Source organism: Myxine glutinosa, chromosome 6 (genome assembly GCF_964187855.1).
Source record: "Myxine glutinosa chromosome 6, kmMyxGlut1.1, whole genome shotgun sequence".
NCBI lineage: Eukaryota > Metazoa > Chordata > Myxini > Myxiniformes > Myxinidae > Myxine > Myxine glutinosa.
Window position 1 is genome coordinate 145,848,833 of NC_136266.1, and position 22,950 is coordinate 145,871,782.

The 22,950-nt window shown below is 42.8% G+C and overlaps 1 protein-coding gene across 1 annotated transcript in view; it reads right to left on the reverse strand.

The window, feature by feature from the left end:
• MEGF6 (multiple EGF like domains 6) overlaps positions 1-22,950 on the reverse strand; it is a 520,079-nt gene that overhangs the window by 84,237 nt on the left and 412,892 nt on the right. The window contains exons 12-15 of the mRNA XM_078781084.1: positions 18,502-18,759; positions 16,870-17,001; positions 9,214-9,342; positions 8,160-8,288 (exon numbers count right to left, since the gene is read on the reverse strand). Coding sequence (XP_078637210.1) covers positions 8,160-8,288; positions 9,214-9,342; positions 16,870-17,001; positions 18,502-18,759 — 648 coding nt within the window. The remainder of the gene's footprint in view (positions 1-8,159; positions 8,289-9,213; positions 9,343-16,869; positions 17,002-18,501; positions 18,760-22,950) is intronic.

The window sequence follows — 22,950 nt, forward strand, 5'->3', positions numbered from 1 at the left end:
TCTGCAAGTAAACCTTACTTCACGGATGTCGGAATTCCTCCAAATTTCTTTATTTAGTGTTATAAAGAGCATTAGCGACTGTTTAAAAAGCTAAGCATACGTGTTTGTGGTTTGTAATATTTTTTACTTCCTGTGTAATCCGTTGCTCCCACAGAAACGCCATTATAACTGCTAGTACCCGACTGCAAAGCTGCAATGAGCCGGCGAAGTCTAAGCCCCTTGCCACTATTTTACCCATCACTATGGCATCAGTAGGTTAGGTAGTTGGTAGTAGGTAGGTGTAGTAGGTACCGTACCTAGTTCAAAAGGACACCATTTGCATTCTGGATGAGATTAAAATTTATAAAATTTCCTTCTTGATTAATTCGGTGAATTCCGTCTCAATTTCAGATATTTCCGGCCGTGAAAAACTATCCCCTACGGCCGCGAGATTTCTAAAAAATAATTCTTCGTCAATTTTAGAATATTTGACGCCGTTTCCAGCCTCCGAAACGCGGTAAGAAGCTTTTTTGAAATATTTTTTCAAATGCTCGAATCTCATTGGTTCCGGTGTTTGGTGACGATTTTCGTTGAAGATAACCAGGCCCGTGCGGGCCCGGGGAACGAGGTTGGTCTTAAAGTATTTTAATTACAAATTAGAGGTGCATAAGACGGTGAATCAAAAAAATACGGGTGAAACAAACTCCTATTGAACTTTTTCGCAATTTTTTATGCATACTTCTGCATCCGGAAGATGGCGGCCTCCATGGAGCGATTTGGTTTTTTAAATATTTTTTCAAATGCTCGAATCTCATTGGTTCCGGTGTTTGGTGACGATTTTCGTTGAAGATAACCAGGTCCCATGCGGGCCCGTGGAACGAGGTTGGTCTTAAAGTATTTTAATTACAAAATAGAGGTGCATAAGATTGTGATTCAAACAAAGACGGGTGAAACAAACTCCTATTGAACTTTTTCGCCAATTGTTTATGCATACTTCCGCATCCGCAAGATGGCGGCCTCCATTGAGCGATTTGGTGCGTCAAAGCTTCGAAATTCTCAAGGGATCCAGAAAAATCTGGCTTTTCAACATAATACGTGCGCGTTCATTGACAGCACCGGCTTCGCCGGCTATAATCTATTTATACACGTTATCACTGCAGGAAAAACGCCTTGGGGAAGTGGGACATTATTCGTATTAATATTGTTTTGTAATAACATTAACAATATGCGATTACTCGTACCCTACTGCAAAGCCGCAATGAGCCGGCGAAGCCAAAGCCTCTTGCCACTACTTTACCCATCACTATGGCATCAGTAAGTTAGGTAGTTGGTAGTAGGTAGGTGTAGTAGGTACTGTACCTAGTTCAAAATGACACCATTTGCATCCTGGGTGAGATTAAAATTTATAAAATTTCCTTCTTGATTAATTCGGTGAATTCCGTCTCAACTTCGGATATTTCTGGCCGTGAAAAACTATCGCCTACGGCCGCGAGATTTCTAAAAAATAATTCTTCGTCAATTTTAGAATATTTGACGCCGTTTTCAGCCTCCGAAATGTGGTAAAAAGCTTTTTTGAAATATTTTTTCAAATGCTCGAATCTCATTGGTTCCGGTGTTTGGTGAAGATTTTCGTTGAAGATAACCAGGGCCCGGGGAACGAGGTTGGTCTTAAAGTATTTTAATTACAAATTAGAGTTGCATAAGATTGCGAATAAAAAAAAGACGGGTGAAACAAACTCCTATTGAACTTTTTCGCAATTTTTTTATGCATACTTCCGCATCCGGAAGATGGCGGCCTCCATGGAGCGATTTGGTTTTTGAAATATTTTTTCAAATGCTCGAATCTCATTGGTTCCGGTGTTTGGTGACGATTTTCGTTGAAGATAACCAGGGCCCATGCGGGCCCGGGGAACGAGGTTGGTCTTAAAGTATTTCAATTACAAATTAGAGGTGCATAAGATGGTGAATCAAACAAAGACGGGTGAAACAAACTCCTATTGACCTTTTTTGCAATTTTTTATGCAGACTTCCGCATCCGCAAGATGGCGGCCTCCATTGAGCGATTTGGTGCGTCAAAGCTTCGAAATTCTCAAGGGATTCAGCAAAATCTGGCTTTTCAACAAAATACGTACACGTTCATTCACAACACTGGCTTCGCCGGCTTTAAAATTTCCTTCTTGATTAATTCGGTGAATTCCATCTCAACTTCGGAAATTTCGGGCCGTGAAAAACTATCCACTACGGCCGCGAGATTTCTAAAAAATAATTCTTCGTCAATTTTAGTATATTTGACGCCGTTTTCAGCCGCCGAAACGCGGTAATAAGCTTTTTTGAAATATTTTTTCAAATGCTCGAATCTCATTGGTTCCGGTGTTTGGTGACAATTTTCGTTGAAGATAACCAGTCCCGTGCTGGCCTAGGTTGGTCTTAAAGTATTTTAATTACAAATTAGAGGTGCATAAGATTGTGAATCAAAAAGAGATGGGTGAAACAAGCTCCTATTGAACTTTTTTCAATTTGTTATGCATACTTCCGCATCCGCAAGATGGCGGCCTCCATTGAGTGATTTGGTAGGTCAAAGCTTCGAAATTCTCAAGGGATCCAGCAAAATCTGGCTTTTCAACATAAGATGTACGCGTTCATTCACAACACCGGCTTCGCCAGCTATCATTCATTTTGTTATTAAAAGCCTCTTTGGAAAATCCCCACGATAAATCTTCTTTGGAAAAACGCCACGATAAAGCTAATTTAACATTTATATACACCTCAATGTGCATCCCCATTGACGGCAATGGCGGACAAACTCGCTCGGGGGGAGAAAACCCCCTTGGGAAGGGGGGCAAATGAATGCGCTACAACCTTCATTGTGTAACCCTTCGTCATCCTGTCAAGTTTGGTTGAGATTGGATAAGTAACGACAGAATGTATTGGCGTCAAAAATTCATCAGACAGACAGACACAAATGGCGTATTTTAGTATGATTGTGATTGGTTGGTCTGAAGAAGAAGATTTTTGAATGAATTTACACAGTTTTCCAAAAAAAATGACGATGTCGGCAATTTTGACACACTTCTGGTCAGATGATCGGCATGACCTCTGCAATTTAACATCCCTACCCTGGCCTAATGGTGCAACCCACATTTGGTAGCATTGTGACTGGTGGGTCTGGAGAATAAGATTGTTGAAGGAAGTTACACGATTTTCCAAAAAACATTGACTGAATCAGCCATTTTGACACACTTCTGATCACGTGACCTGATCATTTGAACATCAGGACCCTGTCCTAATGTTGTAACACAAATTTGATAGCATTCTGACTGGTGGGTCTGGGGAAAAAGATTTTTGAAAGAATTTGCTAAGTCCGCCCTTTTGACCTACTTCAAGTTAAGTGACCGGAGCGAGCTTTGCAATCCCCGTTACCAGTCAGGAGCGGAACCTTGGTGCCAAATTTCAGCCCAATCGGCCCAGAAGTTTGGCCGGAGAAGCTGAAATAGGAGATGGATGGACGGACAGACGGATATATGGTGCACGATAACAATACCTTATCTGGAATCCTAATTCCAGATAACCTAAAATCAACAATTAAAGATCTAAAGAGCTAATGAGCTGCAAATTGCCTGCACTGGAAGAAAAACTGCTCCATTAGTCTATGGAATTTGATGTGTGCTTTCATACAGCAGTCAACATCATTCAAATGGTTGCAAAGATGTGATCTGAAAGGTATAAGACGCTAGATTTAGTGTGTCTGCACAAGGTGAGGTTCTCGGTAATAAATAATCCAAATGCGCATTTGTGGAAATTTTGTCAGCAGAGTTTGCCACGAACAAGACAAACTTATTGATTGACATGATGGCGATGTGTTCTCTCTTATGAAACAAATTAGGTAATAACACAATATCATTTTGAAGTATGTGCATTAGAGCATCTGTAAGATTTACGACACTAAAGTACAGGAAAGACGGGATCAGCATCCACACAAATGGTTGTGAAGAAAGAAGAGCGAAAATTTTGTCAGATATGATTGACACCAACAGAACCATCAAAGGCAAAGGAAAGCTGATGTTATTAAACGCAAGAAGAACAAACAGGGTCTGGCAATTGATATAGCTGTCTCATTATACAATAACATTTCAGGAAAGGAGACTAAAAAGGTGTTCATACTATAAATACAAATTCATACAAAAAGGTTCATCATATAAATAAATAAATAACATCCTCCAGCATGCGGCATTGCCGTTGCGCATTCGGCACCTGGTGATGTCGCCATGCTGCACATAGAGATGGTATTGGGAGGGAGAGGTGTACAATAATTGATTGATTAATTGTGTAATTAAAATAAATAATAATTGTAAAATAATTAATTTCTTAATTGACTAATAGCATACCCAAACCACCTGTGTTTCATCCAAAGCTGTAACTTTCAGAAAATTAATTAAATAATCAATTTTTCGAAAGTAAATAAATAATTAATTGCTTCCTTTATTAATCAATAAATAATTAATCAATTAATTGATTAATCAATAAATCAAAAATACCAATTACAGCCAAATCACGTGGTCATTGTCATGTCCAAATATGACCTTCCTAACTCAAAAGGTGCCTGAGATGTTGCCCAGATGAGAAAGAAAATAAATAAGTACTTAATAAATCGATAATAATTAAATAATTCATCAATTAATTGATTAATCAAAAGTAAAAAAATACTATTTTCACCAAAGCACGTGCTAACTATTGCAGCCAAATTTCAGCTTCTTAGCTCAAAGGATGGCTGAGATATCGCCCGGACAAACAAACAAGAAAACAAGAAGATGTCATGCGGAGCACGATACTTGCAAAATACGACCCCCCCCCCCCCCCCGGCCCCAAGAAAAAATTGTCCATTCCATCAAGATTAAAATTGACAATATTGATCAAAGCTCGGGTCAATAGGAAGAAAAGTGACGATTTTTCAGATGAAAAATGATGATTTTGGAAGGTTGACTTTGAGTTGACCTTTGACCTTTTGACCTCAAAAATAGTTGGTTTTCCTATTTATTGACTCGATATACAAATGCTGTTCAATTTTGAAGTCAATCGGTTGAGAATTGACGGCATTTTAGCTGAAAATTGATTTTAAAAATGTGACCTTGAGTTGACCTTTGACCTTTTGACCTCAAAAATAGTTCATTTCCCAATTTAGGGACTTGATATACAAATGCTGTTCAATTTTCAAGTCAATCGGATTTAAAATGGCGATTTTAGAAATTTGACCTCCAGATGACCTTTGACCTCAAAATCAATAGGCTTCTCAATTGTATCAATCAATAGGCTTCTTCGATTTATGCAGCTTGGTGAAGTTTCGTGACGATCGGTTTAGAATTGTGACGTCTAGGCCGGTGACAAACAAACAAACAGACAAACAGACAGAACCACAAACGGAACCGACCAATATATTTGAAAAATCTTCGATTTTACAAGAAACAAACGGAGTGAAAACTGAGTACTCCCTTTCAGTGCGCGCCATGCAGCGCCTGGAGATGGAATAGGAAAGGAGTGGTGTACAATGATTGTGGGCCGTGCAGATTATGCTCATCAGCTATCACAATAGGCCTCGTGAATAAGGACCTAAAGTAACAAGTTGACAACATCCTTGGTGACAAAACAGAGTTGTTATAAGCATTGTACAGAGTGGCCTGAAAGTCACTTTACCCCTCCTGAGTAAAGCATTCGTTCTTAAACTCTTAATATACAGAATTAATTGTACAGTATTTAAGATAATTAACTGGAGAGTTATTAATCACCTTATACCCCACGTTATCTTGAGAAACAAGGACATGGTTGAGGTCTCTGAGCGGCAAATTTGATTGGTTGTGATGACATAAAATGCCACAATATTTTGTCCAGGTACTGTTAAACGGAAGGGGTTTTGAAAGTACCATAGAGCTTATATGTGTTCTACAGTGTTCAAGTATATAATTCAATTGAAACAAAATAAAGATTTTAAAGATTGTAGAAAAATATTCAGAAGTTCACCGCCATTGATGCAGCATCTTTTGCACCACCCTATCCAACATGCTAGATTAGGTCTTCATACCTGTTGTTTGTGTTCTTTATGACTATTTTTGAAAGAATTTCAATTTTGTTTGACTTCCAGACAGGCGGAGAGTAAAAAAGTGCAGTATCTCACTCCCCTCTGCACGAATTCAAAGCCGAAGTACAGCTAAACCACGGGTTCATTTTCCGATTCATGCTCCAATTTGTGTTCAAAATGGAGCATTCAATTGAAATTATAAGTTGTTTCTCGATCGTAAACTGATGTTTGTAGAAAGGACAGACAGATCGCTTGACAAAGGGGACCAATTATTGCTTAATCCTGCTTTTCGCTTTGCATGCGTGGAGAAATCAGTCTTTGTGCTCCATCGTTGTCCTTGCACCACTGAATTTGTCACCAAGTCCTCTTGGACATCTTGTGCAGCATTTCTGGAGTCAGTAACAATGAATGCTTTACTGCGGAGGGGTAATGCGACTTTCAGGCCACTGAGTACACATTCAGTCCAAAATTGTGGCCGTCAAATAAATGAAACTCCAGATTAATTCCAAAAACTTCTGAAGATTGTGGTTTAGTTTATTGTAATGGAGTGTATTATTACTTGTGTGCATTGCTTTTACAAGAACAATGTTAATAGTTTTATTAATATTTGTTATAGTTACTATTACAATATTTGCTGATTACCTTCTCTACCAAAGGTGGATGGAGGATATGTTTTCACCCTTGTTAATTGGCAAAAAAAAAAAATTCAACATTTTTTTTTTGCAATTATGTTGATCACTCCGGTTTGTGTGTTTGTGTTTGTTTGTGTGTGTGTTTGTGTGTTTGTTTGTTTGTGTGTGTGTTTGTGTGTTTGTCTGTCCGCTCACTTATACTTGCCTACAGGTCACAATTTTAAACCGATCTTCACAAAACTTCACCAAATGGTAGAGTGCGTGGTCCGACAAAATCCTATATATTTTTGAGGTCAAAAGGTCAACACAGGCCAAAGGTCAACAACTTTTTATCAAATTTCTAAAATCCTCAATTTTCATCCGATTGACTTGAAATTTGAATCGGATTTACATATCCGTGAACCGAATTCAACCACCAACTATTTTTGAGATCACCATAGGCCAAAAGGTCAACATAGGCCAAAGGGCAACAACAATTTCAAATTTCTAAAATCCTAAATTCTCATCCGAATCACTTGAAATTTCAATGGGATTTACAGATCAGTTACCTGAATTCAACCAACAACTATTTTTGAGATCAGCGTAGGCCAAACGTTCAACATAGGCCAAAGGTCAACCACTTTTTTCACATTTCTAAAAGCCTCAATTTTCATCCGATTGACTTGAAATTTGATTTGGATTTTCATATCAGCGAACTGAATTCAACCACCAATTATTTGTGAGGTCAAAAAGATGCTCTACTGAGTGCCATTCTGCTTTGTTCTCTTTTGCCAAGTGTCGCTCTATGAGTGATTTTTCATCTGTCTGTCTGTGAGCAGGATATCTCAAAACGTTATTGATGGATTCAGACGAAACTTGGTGGACAAGTTGGGTATTTGACACGGACTCTGATTATATTTTGGTGATGATAAGAATCCGGATGATATAATTTTAAAGTGATTTTCGCCACTGAGAGATGGAGCCAAAAATGCTACGTAACATGATATCTCAAAAAGTTATTGATGGATTTGGACGAAACTTGGTAGATGATTGGCTAGGGGACAAGAACAAGCTGATTCCATTTTGGTTCAGGTCTGGATGCAGATGCGGCCTGTCAGTGGGATACAAAAACATAAACCTCAGCTTGGTGAAGGTAAGCGCTCTACTGAAGTGCCATTCTACTTCAAACCTGTGCTATTCCAAAAGCTCTGCAGAGTGCAAATGTTTGAAGTATCGAGAGTTGCCTGTGCAAGAGTTCGATGAAAAGCGTGAGCCAAATAGGTCTTGAGAGGTGATATTTCTAAATGACCACAATTAAGCCGTACATCTTGATAAATAATAAGTATTTGCTCTGTAGGAGTAGGGAAGATTAGGAGAAATGGAGAAGATTGTCATGGGGACCGCAAGGCTAACCCCCGCTCTAGCAGGGAAAAAATGGCTTTAAAATGCCTGTTGTTGTGTTGTTGTGTATGTAGGAGTAGAAAGTGCAGGGAACTCACAGAGGTGACAGAAGCGTCCGTAAAGGCCGGGATCGCACAAGCAGCCTCCGTGGACACGATGGCAACGGCCATGGTGTGGACAGGTACAACGTTTGGTGCAATCCTTGCCATAAAGCCCTCGTGGGCACCCTGCGGTATAACTGAATTACAATTAAATACCAGCGTTGTAAGGTCATTGTTCAGTTAGAAAGATTCCAAGGGGTTTATTTCCCTATAATGGATTTTATCAACTTAAGGTTGCTGGTTCTTGTATACCACAGTGCAAAACAAGGTGTGCCTTATGTTTAAAGTTGTTAGCACTCTGCAGAGACCGACATTACCCTTTCAACAAAGACAAAAAGTTCCAATCTTTCTATCAACACCTCATTCATATCAGTATTACATAAATATTGGTGTTACTGACATTAGTTGATGCACACTACAAAACCTCTTTAAGGCTCATCATGTAGTTAAATAATGAGATTTGGTACACCCCCAACCGTAATCCTAACCTTCATCCCAACCCTATAGTATTCCGTCTCTGGTGAACATCTCAAAGGCAGGTTATCTGCTGCTAACAACGGTCTGAAGGCAAGGATTAATATCGGTGCTTATTACCTTCACACACAAGCACGCACACACCATCACGTGCAACTAACTCCCCAGACCAATCATAGCCACATGCTTCAGTTGGTGAGAAAATTTCCACCAATCAATAGCACCTGCCATTACTTTCCTTGCACCTCATTGTATGTACACAAATTATCAGTTCATGTAATTATCCCTGTCAGTTCATCCCAACATGTTTCCTGGATAAACATGCTCTGTCTGAAGAATCATTGGATGCTGAAGACCAATATTTCACAACTGCTTCAGTTTATAATTTATTGATCATCAAGGTGAAGCCAAATGCCAGGTGCTAAAGCGGTTGAAGCAGAAGCCAGGAAAGTGCATTTTAAGGTAATGTTTTACTGAGCGAATCCAGTGGCAGTTTCACTTGTTTCTGCAATGTCAAATTCAATCATTTATCAACTGAATCTTCGAAGAAGGCTTTGTAGGGTGAAAGAAAGCTCACCGTTCTCACACATGGCTCCATATACTCCGGGGGGACAGAGGCATTTTCCCAGGGCTGGCTCACATGCAGCACCATTCTTGCACGTGCATCGCTCCATGCAGTCCTTGCCAAAGAACCCCTGCACGCATGCTAGGCCACAGCAGCACGTCAACCATCATACAGTTCAACTTGTATTGAGGAAAAAAAAACACACACAAGCTTTCAAAAAAAAAACTTATTCTAATTCATAAAATCAATCATTTGCTCATTCAGTCAGGTTTAAATAGAAAGAAGAACCACCTTTAGAGGCCATTTTTCCCTGCAGAGCGGGGGTTGGCCTTTTTTGGGCACTGTGGTCCCCTTTTTGAAGCAATGTTTTACGGCCGGATGCCCTTCCTGGGAGATCTCGCGAGAGATCTTTGTCGGCGAGGTCACGTCTTTTAGAAGCTGTCCACGTTCTCACGCTTTGTTAAGTAACTGTTCACAATTGTGTTTTTGTCGAAACTGTATTTATCTTTCGGTGTGTGTGCCTGTGGTGTGTCCCTAGGAGGATTCTCGGTGTTAATCTTTCATACCTGTATAGAAAATCGTCGGTTAATTCATGCCGCGTCTTTTGAGGCCTTGGACCGTGTCCTACCTTGAGGCTTTGTTTTTCTCTCAGCGGTCCGTCGATTGTGCTCCAATTACTTTCGTACTCTCAGTTTTCCCCAGTCTTTTCACCCCATACTTCCTTGTTTAAAATCTCAACTAAAAAAAAAACAAACCAAAAAAACATTTCCTTCTCTGTTCTTATTTGTTGTTCTTATTCGTTCGTTCGTTCGTTCTTCGACCACGTGTTTCACCCCCATTTCCCCAGATAGTTTTCACTGTTAAATTTAAAAATGTTTAAACTTTCCCCTGAAGTACTGTATTCTGTCATATATTATAACACCTTTTTCTTCTTCTTCTTTAAAAGGGTGCTTTCGACTTGCTCACCAAATCTATTCATTCCAAAAAAAAATTCCATCTCTTACAGTTCCTCTTTCATACATTCCCAAAACTCCCCTGCACTCCACCCCCCCTCCAGCGTCCTTAAACGTATTTTTGACTCGAAGGTCACAAGAAACTCATTTTGCAATAAATGTTCGTTTCCCATTAACCGTATACTTTCTAAAATCCAATCTCACCCCTCCCCTCCAAATCTTCCCCATCACCCCTCCCTTCCAAAACTTCCCCATCACCCCTCCCCTCCAAATCTCCCCCCTTGCCCCTCCCCTCCAAATCTTCCACATCATCCATCTCTTTCAAATTTTCCCCCTTGTCCCTCCTCTCGAAATCTTCCCCATCACCCATCCCTTTCAAATCTTCCCCCTTGCCCCTCCCCTCCAAATCTTCCCCATCACCCATCCCTTTCAAATCTCCCCCCTTGCCCCTTCCCTCCTAAACTACCCCACACCCCTCCCGCCCTGGACTCCCCCTCACCCCTCCCCTCCTAGACTCCCTCCTCACCCCTCCCCTCCAAATCTCCCCATCTCCCATCCCTTTCAAATCCCCCCCCTTGTCCCTTCTCTCTGAAACTCCCCCCTAACCCCTCCCCTCATAAACTCCCCCCTCGCCCCTCCCCTTCAAACCTCCCCACCCTCATTTCTTCTCCATTTCCCCCCTCACCCCTCCTCCTCAAAGCGTCCTCCCTGCTTCTTCCCCCTTCCAACTCTCACCTCCATCTCCCCCAACCTTCTGCCTTGCTCTTCCCCCTCCTCAAATAACACCTCACTGTGCCTCACCCAATCACCATCAAACCTTTTGCCCGCCCCATCCTTCCCTTTCTCTAAGCTATTCTGAAATCTCTGACACACCTTCAACAGCTCTCCCTACCACTTCCTCCTCTTCCACATCTTACCCTACCCCTCCCCCCACCCCTGTTCTGTATCCGATGCTCCCCCTTCCTCTTCATTAACGGTATGGACCTCAAACATCCGGGGCCTTCGCTCAAACTTGACTGATCTCTCCATACAGGTTGCTTCTGACACACCAGACTTGATCTACTAAACAGAAACTTTCCTCCTTCATGATGTCTCTGATTCCTTAGTATCTCCCCCGGGTTACTCCCTCCTCCGGTATGATAAACCTGAGCCTTGTCCTGGAGGTGGGGTTGCTATCTTTAACAAAAACCCTCTTCCTCACTCGCCCTACACTGCCCTCTCTCCACCTCACCCCCAGCAATACCTCTGGCTAGGGCTTCCCCTTCGCTCCCACTTTTTGTTCATATGTGTGTTGCACCGTTCATATGTGTGTTGCAAAAACTCTCTTTCTCACTCGCCCTGCACTGCCCTCTCTCCACCTCACCCACAGCAATACCTCTGGCTAGGGCTTCCCCTTCGCTCCCACCTTTTGTTCATACTAGGGCATGCCCGTACGTGGGTGCCCGTTCCTTGCCAAAAAAAAAAAAAAACGCTACCCGTACGCTCTACCCCGCCCGTACGCCCGTACGCCCGTAAACAAAAAAAACAACGCTCTTCGCTTCCGCCCTTCGCTCTGACTGAATTGGGAGAAATAATGCGCATAAGAAATCGAGAAATTATTATTTTCTCCGGAAGAAATCGAATTACGAACCGTAATGGCGCACGCGCTGGGCTCGGCTCGCTCTCACATCGGCCACGCCTACGCAACAAAGCGTTCTGTGATTGGCTGCCGGAAGTGAAGTCTTCACTGTCCGGAAGGTCGCAAATCGCAGTTACGATGAATCGCAAATTAGTTTTAATTAGTTTTAAAACATAGTTTAACGGCAACATAGTTTTCCAACGTGAAATAAATGAATACGCTCTCAAATGTGCCGTCCGAGGCAGAGTCTGTTCGCCACGTTCGGCACACGTGATAGCTCGCTGCTCTCTGATTGGTTGAATCGTTTTTTGGACATAGCTCGGTAACTACTTCTCCGATTAATATGAAACCTTGAAAAGGCACATCCTCGGGTCCCCAGCAATATACCTGGCAAGTTTCAAGTATATCGGACCGGTAGTTGTCGAGAAACAGCGGTCACAGACAAACATACATACATACATACATACATACATACATACATACATACATACATACATACATACAAACATACACACAGAGATTACTGGAATTATAGATAGATGTGTGTTGCACCGTCCACGAAACAGTGATGACTCCATCTACATCTCGCTGTCTGATAATATGGACCAACTTCTATCTACTCATCCCAACTCTCTCTTCCTCATATGTGGTGATTTCAATTGTCACCATGCCAGTTGGCTGGGTGTGGTTACCTCTCTCACCAGCCATGGCTCCTCAGCAAAGGACTTTTGCGACTCACTGGGACTGACACAATCTGTCAATTTCCCGACCCGGATCTCAGTCAATGGAGCATCTTCTCTTCTGGATTTGGTTATGACCAACGTCCTTGCAAATGTCTGCTGCTCTTCTTCTGCTCCAATCGGCTCATCTGATCATGTGCTTGTAAAAGTGGACATCTCTCTGACCATTCTCAGAGAGCCTCCTCAGCGTCCACAAGTCTGGCATTTCACTCAGGCCAACTGGCACGGTCTTCAAGCAGCCATCAAACATCTGGACTGGTCTGCCATCTCTACCGCCTCTGATATCAACTCATCCTGGGAATTCTTCCAAAGTATATTACTCTCTCTCATGCACAGACTTTTGCCATCTCGTCTTCAGTTGTCATACCCTTCCTCCCATCCATGGCACACGGAATCTTGTGGTGAGGCTGTTTCCCAGAAACAACTCGCCTTCGTCTCCTGGAAAGCAAATCCAACGGAAAGAAATCTCATTACCTTTCACAAAGCCCGAAACAAGTGTGTGTCCACCCTCAGGAGAGCCAGGAAACAATATCTCTCCATTCTCAAGACCGAACTCTCTTATCTGTCTCCCTCTTCCAAATCCTGGTGGCGTCTGGTCAAATCTGTTTCTGGTGTTTCTTACCCCTTCCCCATCACCCCTCCCCTCCAAATCTCCCCCCTTGCCCCTCCCCTCCAAATCTTCCCCATCACCCATCTCTTTCAAATCTTCCCCCTTGCCCCTTCCCTCCAAATCTTCCCCATCACCCATCCCTTTCAAATCTTCCCCCTTTTTCAAATCTTCCCCCTTTCAAATCCTCCCTTACCTCAAACGGCGACACAGCTGACTCCGCACCTGAAAAAGCTGAATGCCTCAACTCTGTGTTTGCCTCTAAATCTTGTGTCCCAAACCCATCCCTCTCTGTACCCACCGTACCCAGTCATACCCAACTGCTCCTGGACTCTGTGTCCTTTCCTCCTGACAAGGTGGAAAAGTTTCTGTCAACCCTCGACCCTGATTCTGCAACTGGACCTGACGGCATCAGCCCACGGGTCCTAAAATCCTGTTCTTCCGCTCTTTCACTCCCTCTCTCTGTTCTCTTCACCCTCTCTTTTGCTCAAGGTCATCTGCCATCTGCTTGGAAATCAGCCAACATCACCGCTTTACACAAAAAGGTGCAAAAACAGATCCTAGCAACTACAGACCAATCAGCCTTCTCCCAACTATAAGCAAAGTCATGGAATCCATCATTGCTTCGGATATGAAATCTTTCCTCTTCTCTAATGGCTTGATCTCTGATCATCATTTTGGTTTCAGACCAGGTCACTCTACTCTGGATATGCTGCTTCTGCTGTCTCAACAATGGATGGAGGTCCTCAATGCCAAACAGGAAATTAGAGCTGTCTCCCTTGACATACCACGTGCCTTCGATACGGTCTGGCACCCCGCTCTGCTCACCAAACTCTCCTCCTTTGGTATCCATGGAAATCTCCATGCATAGCTGGTGGACTTCCTCTCTCGTCGTAGTCAACGTGTGGCCCTGAATGGGTTTCTCTCATCTCCTCTTCCTGTTCAGGCTGGAGTTCCCCAAGGCAGTGTTTTGGGCCTGTGCTTTTTCTGGTCTTCATCAATGATCTCTCTGACTCTCTTGAAAATCCTCTCTATCTCTTTGCTGATGACTCCACTCTCTGCCGCTCCATTCCTCATCCCTCAGATCGGCAGTCTGCAGCCTCCTCACTCTCTGCAGACCTGGACAAAATCACAGACTGGTCAAACAAGGTTAACATGTCTTTCAATCCTGACAAATCTCACACTCTTACGATGTCTCTCCGAAAAGACCAACTGGACAACCCTCCCATCCACTTTCTGAATAATCCTCTCCAAGAAGTTCTGTCACGCAAGATTTTGGATCTCACTGTCTGCCATGATCTTTCCTCGGAAAACCACATTTCAAATCTGGCCTCCAAAGCCAGTCGCCGACTGGGCATCCTCCGTCGTGCGAAGTCCTTCCTTGGCACACCTGAGCTCCTCACCACATACAAGGCTTTCATCCGCAGCTCAATGGAATACTGCTTTCCCCTCTGGGCTGGTGCTCCTGCCTCACACCTAGCTCGCCTTCACGCTGTTGAAACCAAAGCGTTCAGAATCATTGGAATCTCCCGCAATGAAGCTATCTCCAAGGGCCTTTCACTTACTCACCACAGGCAGGTTGGTGGTGTTTCAGTCTTCTACCGACTCCTCTCCAGCCTTGCTCCCCCAGCTGTCTCTGGGCTCTGTCCCCCAAATATTCCTACAGGTCGCACAAGATCTGCCTGCAACCCTCTTATGGTTAAAATGCCAAAATCAAGACTCTCTGCTCACCTTCACTCCTTCATTCCTCTTTTCTCCCGCCTCTGGAACATACTCCCTCACTCTCTTCAATCCCACTCCTCCCTCCAGGTCTTTAAAACAGCTGTTCACCACCATCTCTTGTCTTCCCCCATCCAAAACCTTGATCTTTTCTACCCCCGCTAATTTCACCCCAAATCCACTTTTTTGAAATACCAACTTCATTCCTGGAAGTCCTTGGTGTCCTTGTATTTTATACTTCTCCCCCCCCCCCCACCCCTTTCCACGCCGCCTCCCCCCAAGCCCTCTCCCTCCCACACATCTCCCGATGTCCTTGCTCTCAAATGTTGTGTTTGTGTGCTTCCCCTTCTCCCCCTATCTTGTCTACCACTACTTTTATACTACATCTTTTATACTACTTTGTACTTTGTTTGTCTGTTTGATTTGTTTGTGTGATAAATGTTAGCTCTTTCATGAGCCTCGATCCTGTATACAAAAAAAACAAACTCTGCCAGTCACCTCTTGCAACACACAGGGAATTACCAGTGAGCTGGTACTCAATTTGCCGATCCCGGAAGGATGACAGGCTGAGTCAACCCCCCTGGCGTTGATTGAGCGATGGATCAGGATTTGAACCCAGGATCCTAGGATCCCAAGCTGGCACCTTAACCACTAAGCCAACACCAGGCTAGTTAGTTTTAAATAAGGCTGTGATTTCCAAATTGAATTGTGGTGTCTCATTTGATTTTTGTATACAGGGTCAAAGGTCATGGAAGAGCTGGAGCAGAATGGAACAAAATGGAAAGAGGGAAACACCAACAGCAGAATAGAAGAGAGAGTGAGATCAAGGGGCCGGGGTGAAGCACACATGGGGGTGTACAAGCTGAAGACCTTAACAAAATCACAAGCTGAATGAAACACAGCAAGAAGAGGAAGGTAGTAATTGGTGATAAAACAGAAAATGAACATATCAACTGGCAACTAACAAATGAGAAGAGGCAAGGGAGAGGAGAGAAAACCACAATAACGTTGAAAAAGAGAGTGCTTGCAAATGGGGTCAATTTTGGGTTCGAAGAGATCACCCAAGGTTGTGGTGAACAGCTGTTTTAAAGCTCTCGAGGAAAGAATGGGACTGAACAGATTGGGAAAGTTGTTGCTAAGCCCCTTAAAGTTCTCTCGAACAAGGCCGCAGCACGAGACAGCCAATCGATCTCCTAGGAGTGACCCAGATATCCCCCACATCCAGGATGGTGTACCCCAGCCTTCATGAAGTCAGGGTCACAACAGAGTTAGAGAACGAGAGAAAAAGAGAGAGAGAAGAGAAGAGACAGAGTCAAGAGGGGAAGAGCCGGTCCATGGGGACTAAACGGCTCTTTGACCGTGACGCGCTGCCCTGACAAATTCGGGCAACAGGGAAGAATGGGGAAGATATGGCCCCGACTTGCGTTGCTTGCTATAACTAGAGCGAAGAGGTGTCCCCGTTAGTTGTATATTGGGGAAGTTGGTTCCACAGGTGAGAGAAAAGAGGACCAAATGAATGGAGGTGAGCAGTGATCCTGGATTTTGAAAACTTAACAAGAAGAGGGTTACTGGCAGACCATGTCATGTGCACCCAAAAGTTTATTTATGCAAACAAACTCCTCATTCTTGTGCCTTTATCGTGTTTGTTTTTTTATACAATTGTAAACAAATTTAAAAGCAAGTAGAATGAAGCAAGGACCTGTGTTGTCAGAACTGGCCTTCTCTGTCAGTTTATGAAGCAGCACAAAAGTGTGCAGGCCGGTTACAAAAGGTTACAAATGTCGGACAAAAGGCTAAAGCCATGCTTGCCGGTTTGATTGTGCAACTAAGACGTACATTCAATTTGGCGTCTGAATTTGACAAACAACGGACGGTTTGTGCTTCGTCCGTTGAAGGCGAGCGTGCAACTGCTTTACGTTATATTGTTGGACGCATCTGGCTTTGTGTCAAAAGCAATTTGCTCTCAAATGGAGCAAAAGGAAAAATGCTGCACAAACCGGCTGGATTGTTGGTTGCTCAGTTGGTACTTACTTTCGTTACAAGCAAGACCTGTCCATCCCGGGGCGCAGTCACAGCCAGCCTTTGACTCGTTGCACTCTCCGCCATTGGAGCAGTCGTCGCAACTGAGGCTGCAGTCTGGTCCAAATGTATCATCAACACAAACTGAGATGGGTGAGAAAGCCATTATGAAGATGCAGAAATCGTATTTTCAGTCCAAAGAAGCTGAAACATGGAATAACCCCAACAGATGAAATGAACTGCTCACAAATGTTTACACTTTTGCAACTCCGCAGCAAAAGGAAAAAAATTAGGGGCAATACCCCTGGGCACTCACCTGGGAGAATAAAACGGTATACTACACTGACTAAAAGGTATTTTAAACAGTATCACAGTATTTTAAACCAATTTCAATGGTTGCTAGGAGACAGGGCAGCATGTAGAATCATACTAACGTAATCATAAGGCTTTAAACAAACCTATTTTGGGGGGAAACCCTCACCCATAGACCCCCTCAAGCCCCGATTTCTCTAATGTTGTGAACAAACATTGGTGCATGACAAGTGGTGAAGGTTGTGGTCAAGTTTCATCGAAATCGTGTGTGTAGTTTCAGAGAAGAAAGCAAATACCTATTTTGGGGGGAGAGGTCAAACCTGGACCCACTTTGACCCCCCCGTAGACCCGCTTTAGAAAATGATTTTCTTCGTGCCGTGAACAAGCTGTGGTACATCATGGGTAATGAAGGTTGTGGTCAAGTGGATCAAAATTGTGTATGTAGTTTCTGAGAAGAAAGCAAATATATATTTTGGGATGGGGGGGGGGGGGGGGGGGGTTGGGCCAAACCTGGACCCACTCTGACACCCGGTAGACCCCCTTATACCCCGGTCTCTTAATGCCGTGAACAAACTTGAGTTGCAACATACCTCACATCATTTTAGCCAAGTTTGATCACAATCCCATCAGCAGTTTCCGAGACGAAGTTGGAAGTGTTTATGTACTGATGGACTGACAGACGGACCAGGCGCCATCCCATAAGCTCCCTGGAACTACATTCCACGTGTGATGAATAATTATGATGCCATGTCTCGAGCTGAGTGAAGAGACGATCCGAGCGAAGGGACGACCTTGAGGGAGATTATATTCTGTAAGCTGTGTCCATTTGATGCGCAAGGGGGTGACATTCTGTATCCCAGTGCTGTAGACAACTGAGATTTAATAGGTATGTAAATGCTTGCTAGCAGGAAACTGGAAGGAGATGTATGCTTGATTGCTTTCTTTGTGGAACTAATAATCTGCATTCTTGTGTTGTAGGATGAGTAGAGATATAGTTCAAAAAAGCCTCATTTCTTGGAAGAGGTCTGAGTTTTATTTCACAACACCAGGTGAGCTAAAAGAGAAGTAAAAAGGGTCCTCTAGAATGACGACAAAATAACAATGAAAAAGCAGAGAGGAAAAGATGGTGGAATAGATGCTGCAAGTTGAGAGTAAAGACATTGCACAGATGATATTGATTATTAAATCATAGGCATGGAGGGTCATTGTGCTGTGAGCCTGTACTACCGGTCCATCATGAATGCCGAGATAGGTTATCTTCAGTGAGGCTGACAAGAATATACAAAATTTTCCTTGCAACATACAAATCACAGGGGGGCGCTAAATACTCACCAAATTGCTTAACCAATACATGCTCTTGCCGATGTTCCTGGTAGACATAATCTTCCCCTTCCAGACCATACTCCACTGAATCAGCTTCATTTTTACCACCACTTTCCCTAATCAGGTGGTACTGCGCAGGCGGCCAGTGCTCAAAGTGCAGGGATGGTGGTTTTCCCACCACTACACTGGGGGTTTGAGCATTTGTCAAACCGATGGTGTGCGCCGCAGGCACATCAGTGAGGAGTTGTGGCAATCTGATATGGTTGTCTGCAAACAAAGGAAACAACAAAAAAAGTTTTTCAAAATCTCAAAAAAAAATTTGCGCAGAAAATTAAATATTTCCCCTGTTGATTGATGATAGCACCGCAATTAAATGCCTCCTGATCTATTATCTCCTAGAGGTATCAAGTTTTGCATCTTGCCTCATTAAGTTTCTGCAATGCTCCAATCCAGTATGAATGTGTATTGAAAGATGTTTATCAGAAGCAGCAATATATCACTTACAAGCACTCAAGCGGTATCAATGCAGTAAGAGCAAAAGCCTTAACATTAAAAATATCCATAAAGTGCATGAATGCATGAGATTGGATCGAAGAACCAGCATTCATTTTTACATTTAATTACAATTTACAAGGCACTTCCCGGATTAGAAATTTAAAAAGGGAATGGAAAAGAGGGGAGGAATGGCCAACTGCTGTTGAAATTGTTGAAAAATACTCGTATAAAGGCCAATTGAGAGGTTCTAGGATTGAGGGAATCATCGCTCATTTTTATTCTGCTCATTTTAAACTTGCATCTTTCTTGTTATACATGTATTTAGTTTCAATAATGTTGCAGTTGTCACATCAAGGGGATCCCGCTAACGCAGAACCTCTGCGCCGGAGGTATAAAACATCCGCAAAGAGTGAAATGATCTTTACTAAAGTCGTTTTGAGTGGACAGCGCATGTGCTGCTATCCATCTATAATAGTGGGAGAATTTGTTGTTCTCCTCCTCTTCCCTGTATAAGGGGTGAGTGGAGTCCAATGGCACCAAGCTTCTGCTCTACCTTGACCACGATACTCCTTCACTCCTCTCTGTCCTCAGCCAACTCTCACCACTCTCCAACCACTCGCATCTTACTGATATCCATCCTCACACAATCCTTCCATCTCAACTGTGGTCTACCTCTTTTCCTCCTATCTTATTCCCTCAACATATCCACCTCCACCTACAGTGCCTTCAGAAAGTATTCACACCCTTTAACTTTTTCACATTTTGTTTTGTTACAACCTGAATTTAAAATGAGTTAAATTGAGATTTTTTGCCACAGATCTACACATAATAATTCATAAAGTCAAAGTGGAATCTCGATTTTTTGGAAATTTTTACAAAATTATTAAAAATAAAACACTGAAATATCTAATTTATAAAAGTATTCAACTCCCTGAGTCAATACTTCGTAGAAGTGCCTTTGGCAGCGATTACAGCTTGGAGTCTTCTTCGGTATGTCTGTATCAGCTTTGTACATCTGGATTTGGAGAGTTTCTCCTATTCTTCCTTGCAGATTTTCTCAAGCTCTGTCAAGATGGATGGAGCGTCTGTGAACAGCAATCGTCAAGTCTTTCCACAGATTCTCAATGGGATTCAAGTTTGAGCTTTGGCTGGGCCACTCAAGGACTTTCACGTTCTTGTTCTGAAGCAGTTCCAGTGTTGCTTTGGCTGCATGCTTGGGGTCATTGTCCTGTTTGAACGTAAATCTTCACCGCAGCCTGAGGCCTTTTGCACTCTGAAGCAGGTTCTCCTCAATATTTGCCTGTATTTGGCTCCATTCATTGTTACCTCTATCCTTATAAGTCTCCCAGCCCCTGCCACTGAAAAGCTTCCTCATAGCATGATTCTGCCACCGCCATGCTACACAGTAGGGATAGTATTAGATGGGTGATGTGCTCGGTTTCTGCCAGACGTAGCGCTTTGCATTCAGGCCAAAGAGTTCAATTTTCGTCTCATCAGACCACAGAATATTTTGCCTCATGCTCTCAGAGTCTGGCATGTGCCTGTTTGCAAACTTCAGGCATGCTGTCATGTGCCTTTTTCTCAGGAGTGGCTTCCATCTGGCCACTCTCCCATAAAGCCTAGATTTGTGAAGTACTGCAGAGACTGTTGTCCTTCTGGCAGGTTTTCTCATCTCAGCCAAGAAACTCTGTAGTTCTGTCAACGTGGTCATTGGGTTCTTGGTCACCTCCCTGACCAAAGGTCCTTCTTGCCCGGTTGCTCAGTTTGGTCGTATGGCCATCTCTAGAAAGAGTCTGGGTAGTTCCATATTCTTTTCATTTCCTAATGATGAAGCTCAATGTTCTCTTGGGAACCTTCATTAACTTTAGAAATTGTTTTATACCCTTCCACAGATCAATGCCTCCTCAAAATGATATCTCGGATTTCTATGGACAGTTCCTTGGACTTCATCGTAGAGTTTCTGCTCTGGCATGCACTGTGAACTGTGGGACCTTGTATAGAAAGGTGTGTTTCTTTTGAAAGTATGTCCAATCAATTGAATTAGCCACAGGTGGACTCCAATCAAGTTGTAGAGACATCTGAAGGATGGTCAAAGGAAACTGGTGGACCTGAGCTCAATTTGGAGTGTCATAGCAAAGCAGTTGAATACTTATTGACTCGAGACATTTCAGCTTTTCATTTTTAATTGTTTTGTAAAAATTTCCGAAAATAAATTCCACTTTGACATAATGGAGTATTATGTGTAGTTCTGTGGCAAAAAAAAAAAATCTCAATATAACCCATTTTCAATTCAGGTTGTTTAAAAAATGTGCAAGTCAAGAGGAGTGTGTGTGTGTGTGTGTGTGTGTGTGTGTGTCAATGTGTGTCAATGTGTGTTAGTGTGTGTGTGTGTCTCTCAATGTGTGTGTGTGTGTGTCTGTGTCAATGTGTGTGTGTCTCTGTGTGTGTGTGTGTGTGTGTGTTTGTCAGTGTTTGTATGTCAGTGTGTGTGTGTGTGTCAGTGTGTGTGTGTGTCAGTGTGTGTGTGTGTGTGTGTGTGTGTGTGTGTGTGTGTCTCCTCCATAATTCCAAGACCATGAAACCTAGCTGGTGAAGAAATCCTGCTTCACCACTACGATCCTGAAACCAAATTGGAAACAAGATATCATCGTGTGTTTTATTTTCATCCAATACATTTCTTACACGTCTCAGCTGGAAAGATCAAATGGTGTCAAATTTCTGGGATGCCAAGAGAATCCTGCATATTGGCAATATAGCTCACAAAATTACAAACAAATTGGAATACTATGCCAGCTTCATACAAATATTGCAGCAGGAAATCAAGGAAAATGCCAAGGAATGTTTCAGACTCTGGCAGAGACATAACAAAGACTTTGTTCTGGGCTGCTTCCTCGCATGAAACTCAACATTAAGAAGGTAGAGCACGGACAAACTCGCATCTCATAGGCGAGGGAGGCGAGGAGCGCAAAGGTGTTGATTTATCCTTAGTTAGCCCACGGAGTGTGGAGAGAAACGTGACTTCACAAGATGGCATTACTGGCATTGGCATCCAGATGCAAGCTGATCCAAGAAGAAAAGGCAGTGGATGAGTGGATCAGAGAGGGAAACACCTTTCTCATCCCAAAATCTGAGGAAACCCCACTTCCCACAAAATACCAGCCAATAACATGCTTATCAACAATATACAAACTTCGAATAAGCACCATCACAGACATGATGTACTATAAGCTAACACAACAAGCAGCTTTAGAGGCAGAACAAAGGGGATGCACAAGAGGTTGTTATGAAACAATTGACCACCTACCACTGATCAAGGCTGCACTTGAAAATTGCAAAATGCGAAGAACCAAATTGTCCACCGCCTAGATAGACTTTAGGAAAGCTTTTAACAGTGTCCCACATTCGTGGATGATAAAATGCATGAAAATATAGAAAATCAATCCCCAAATAATCAAACTGATTGAAATAAGCAACGGAGCTCTGGAATACCACATTGATATTACAGCACTCAGAAGGAAATATCAAAATACCAGATGTGAAGATACAATGTGAGATCTTCGAGGGAGACAGTCTTTCCCTCCTCTTGTTTTGTCCGGCTCTGAACCCACAAAGAAACCTCATCAATGAACAAGGACATGGATACACCCGAACAACCAATATACAAACATCCAAAGAAAGAGGAAAGGTGACACATCAACTATACATGGATGATTTAAAGCTCTTCTTGACAAATGACAACTAGAAAGAGCAATCAGAGATTGCAAATCCTCACCAGGATGTATTTTCTGTGGTTTTTAAGGCTTTTGTGTTAAAACAAATATGGCGGCCGAACCACGTGACCGATGACGTCATCATTATTTTTTTCTCTATTAATTTATTCCTAGATTATGCTCAATAAATTTCGTCTTGATCGGATGACGTTTTGTACTTGTCAAATTATGACGTCATAATGGAGGCACCTAT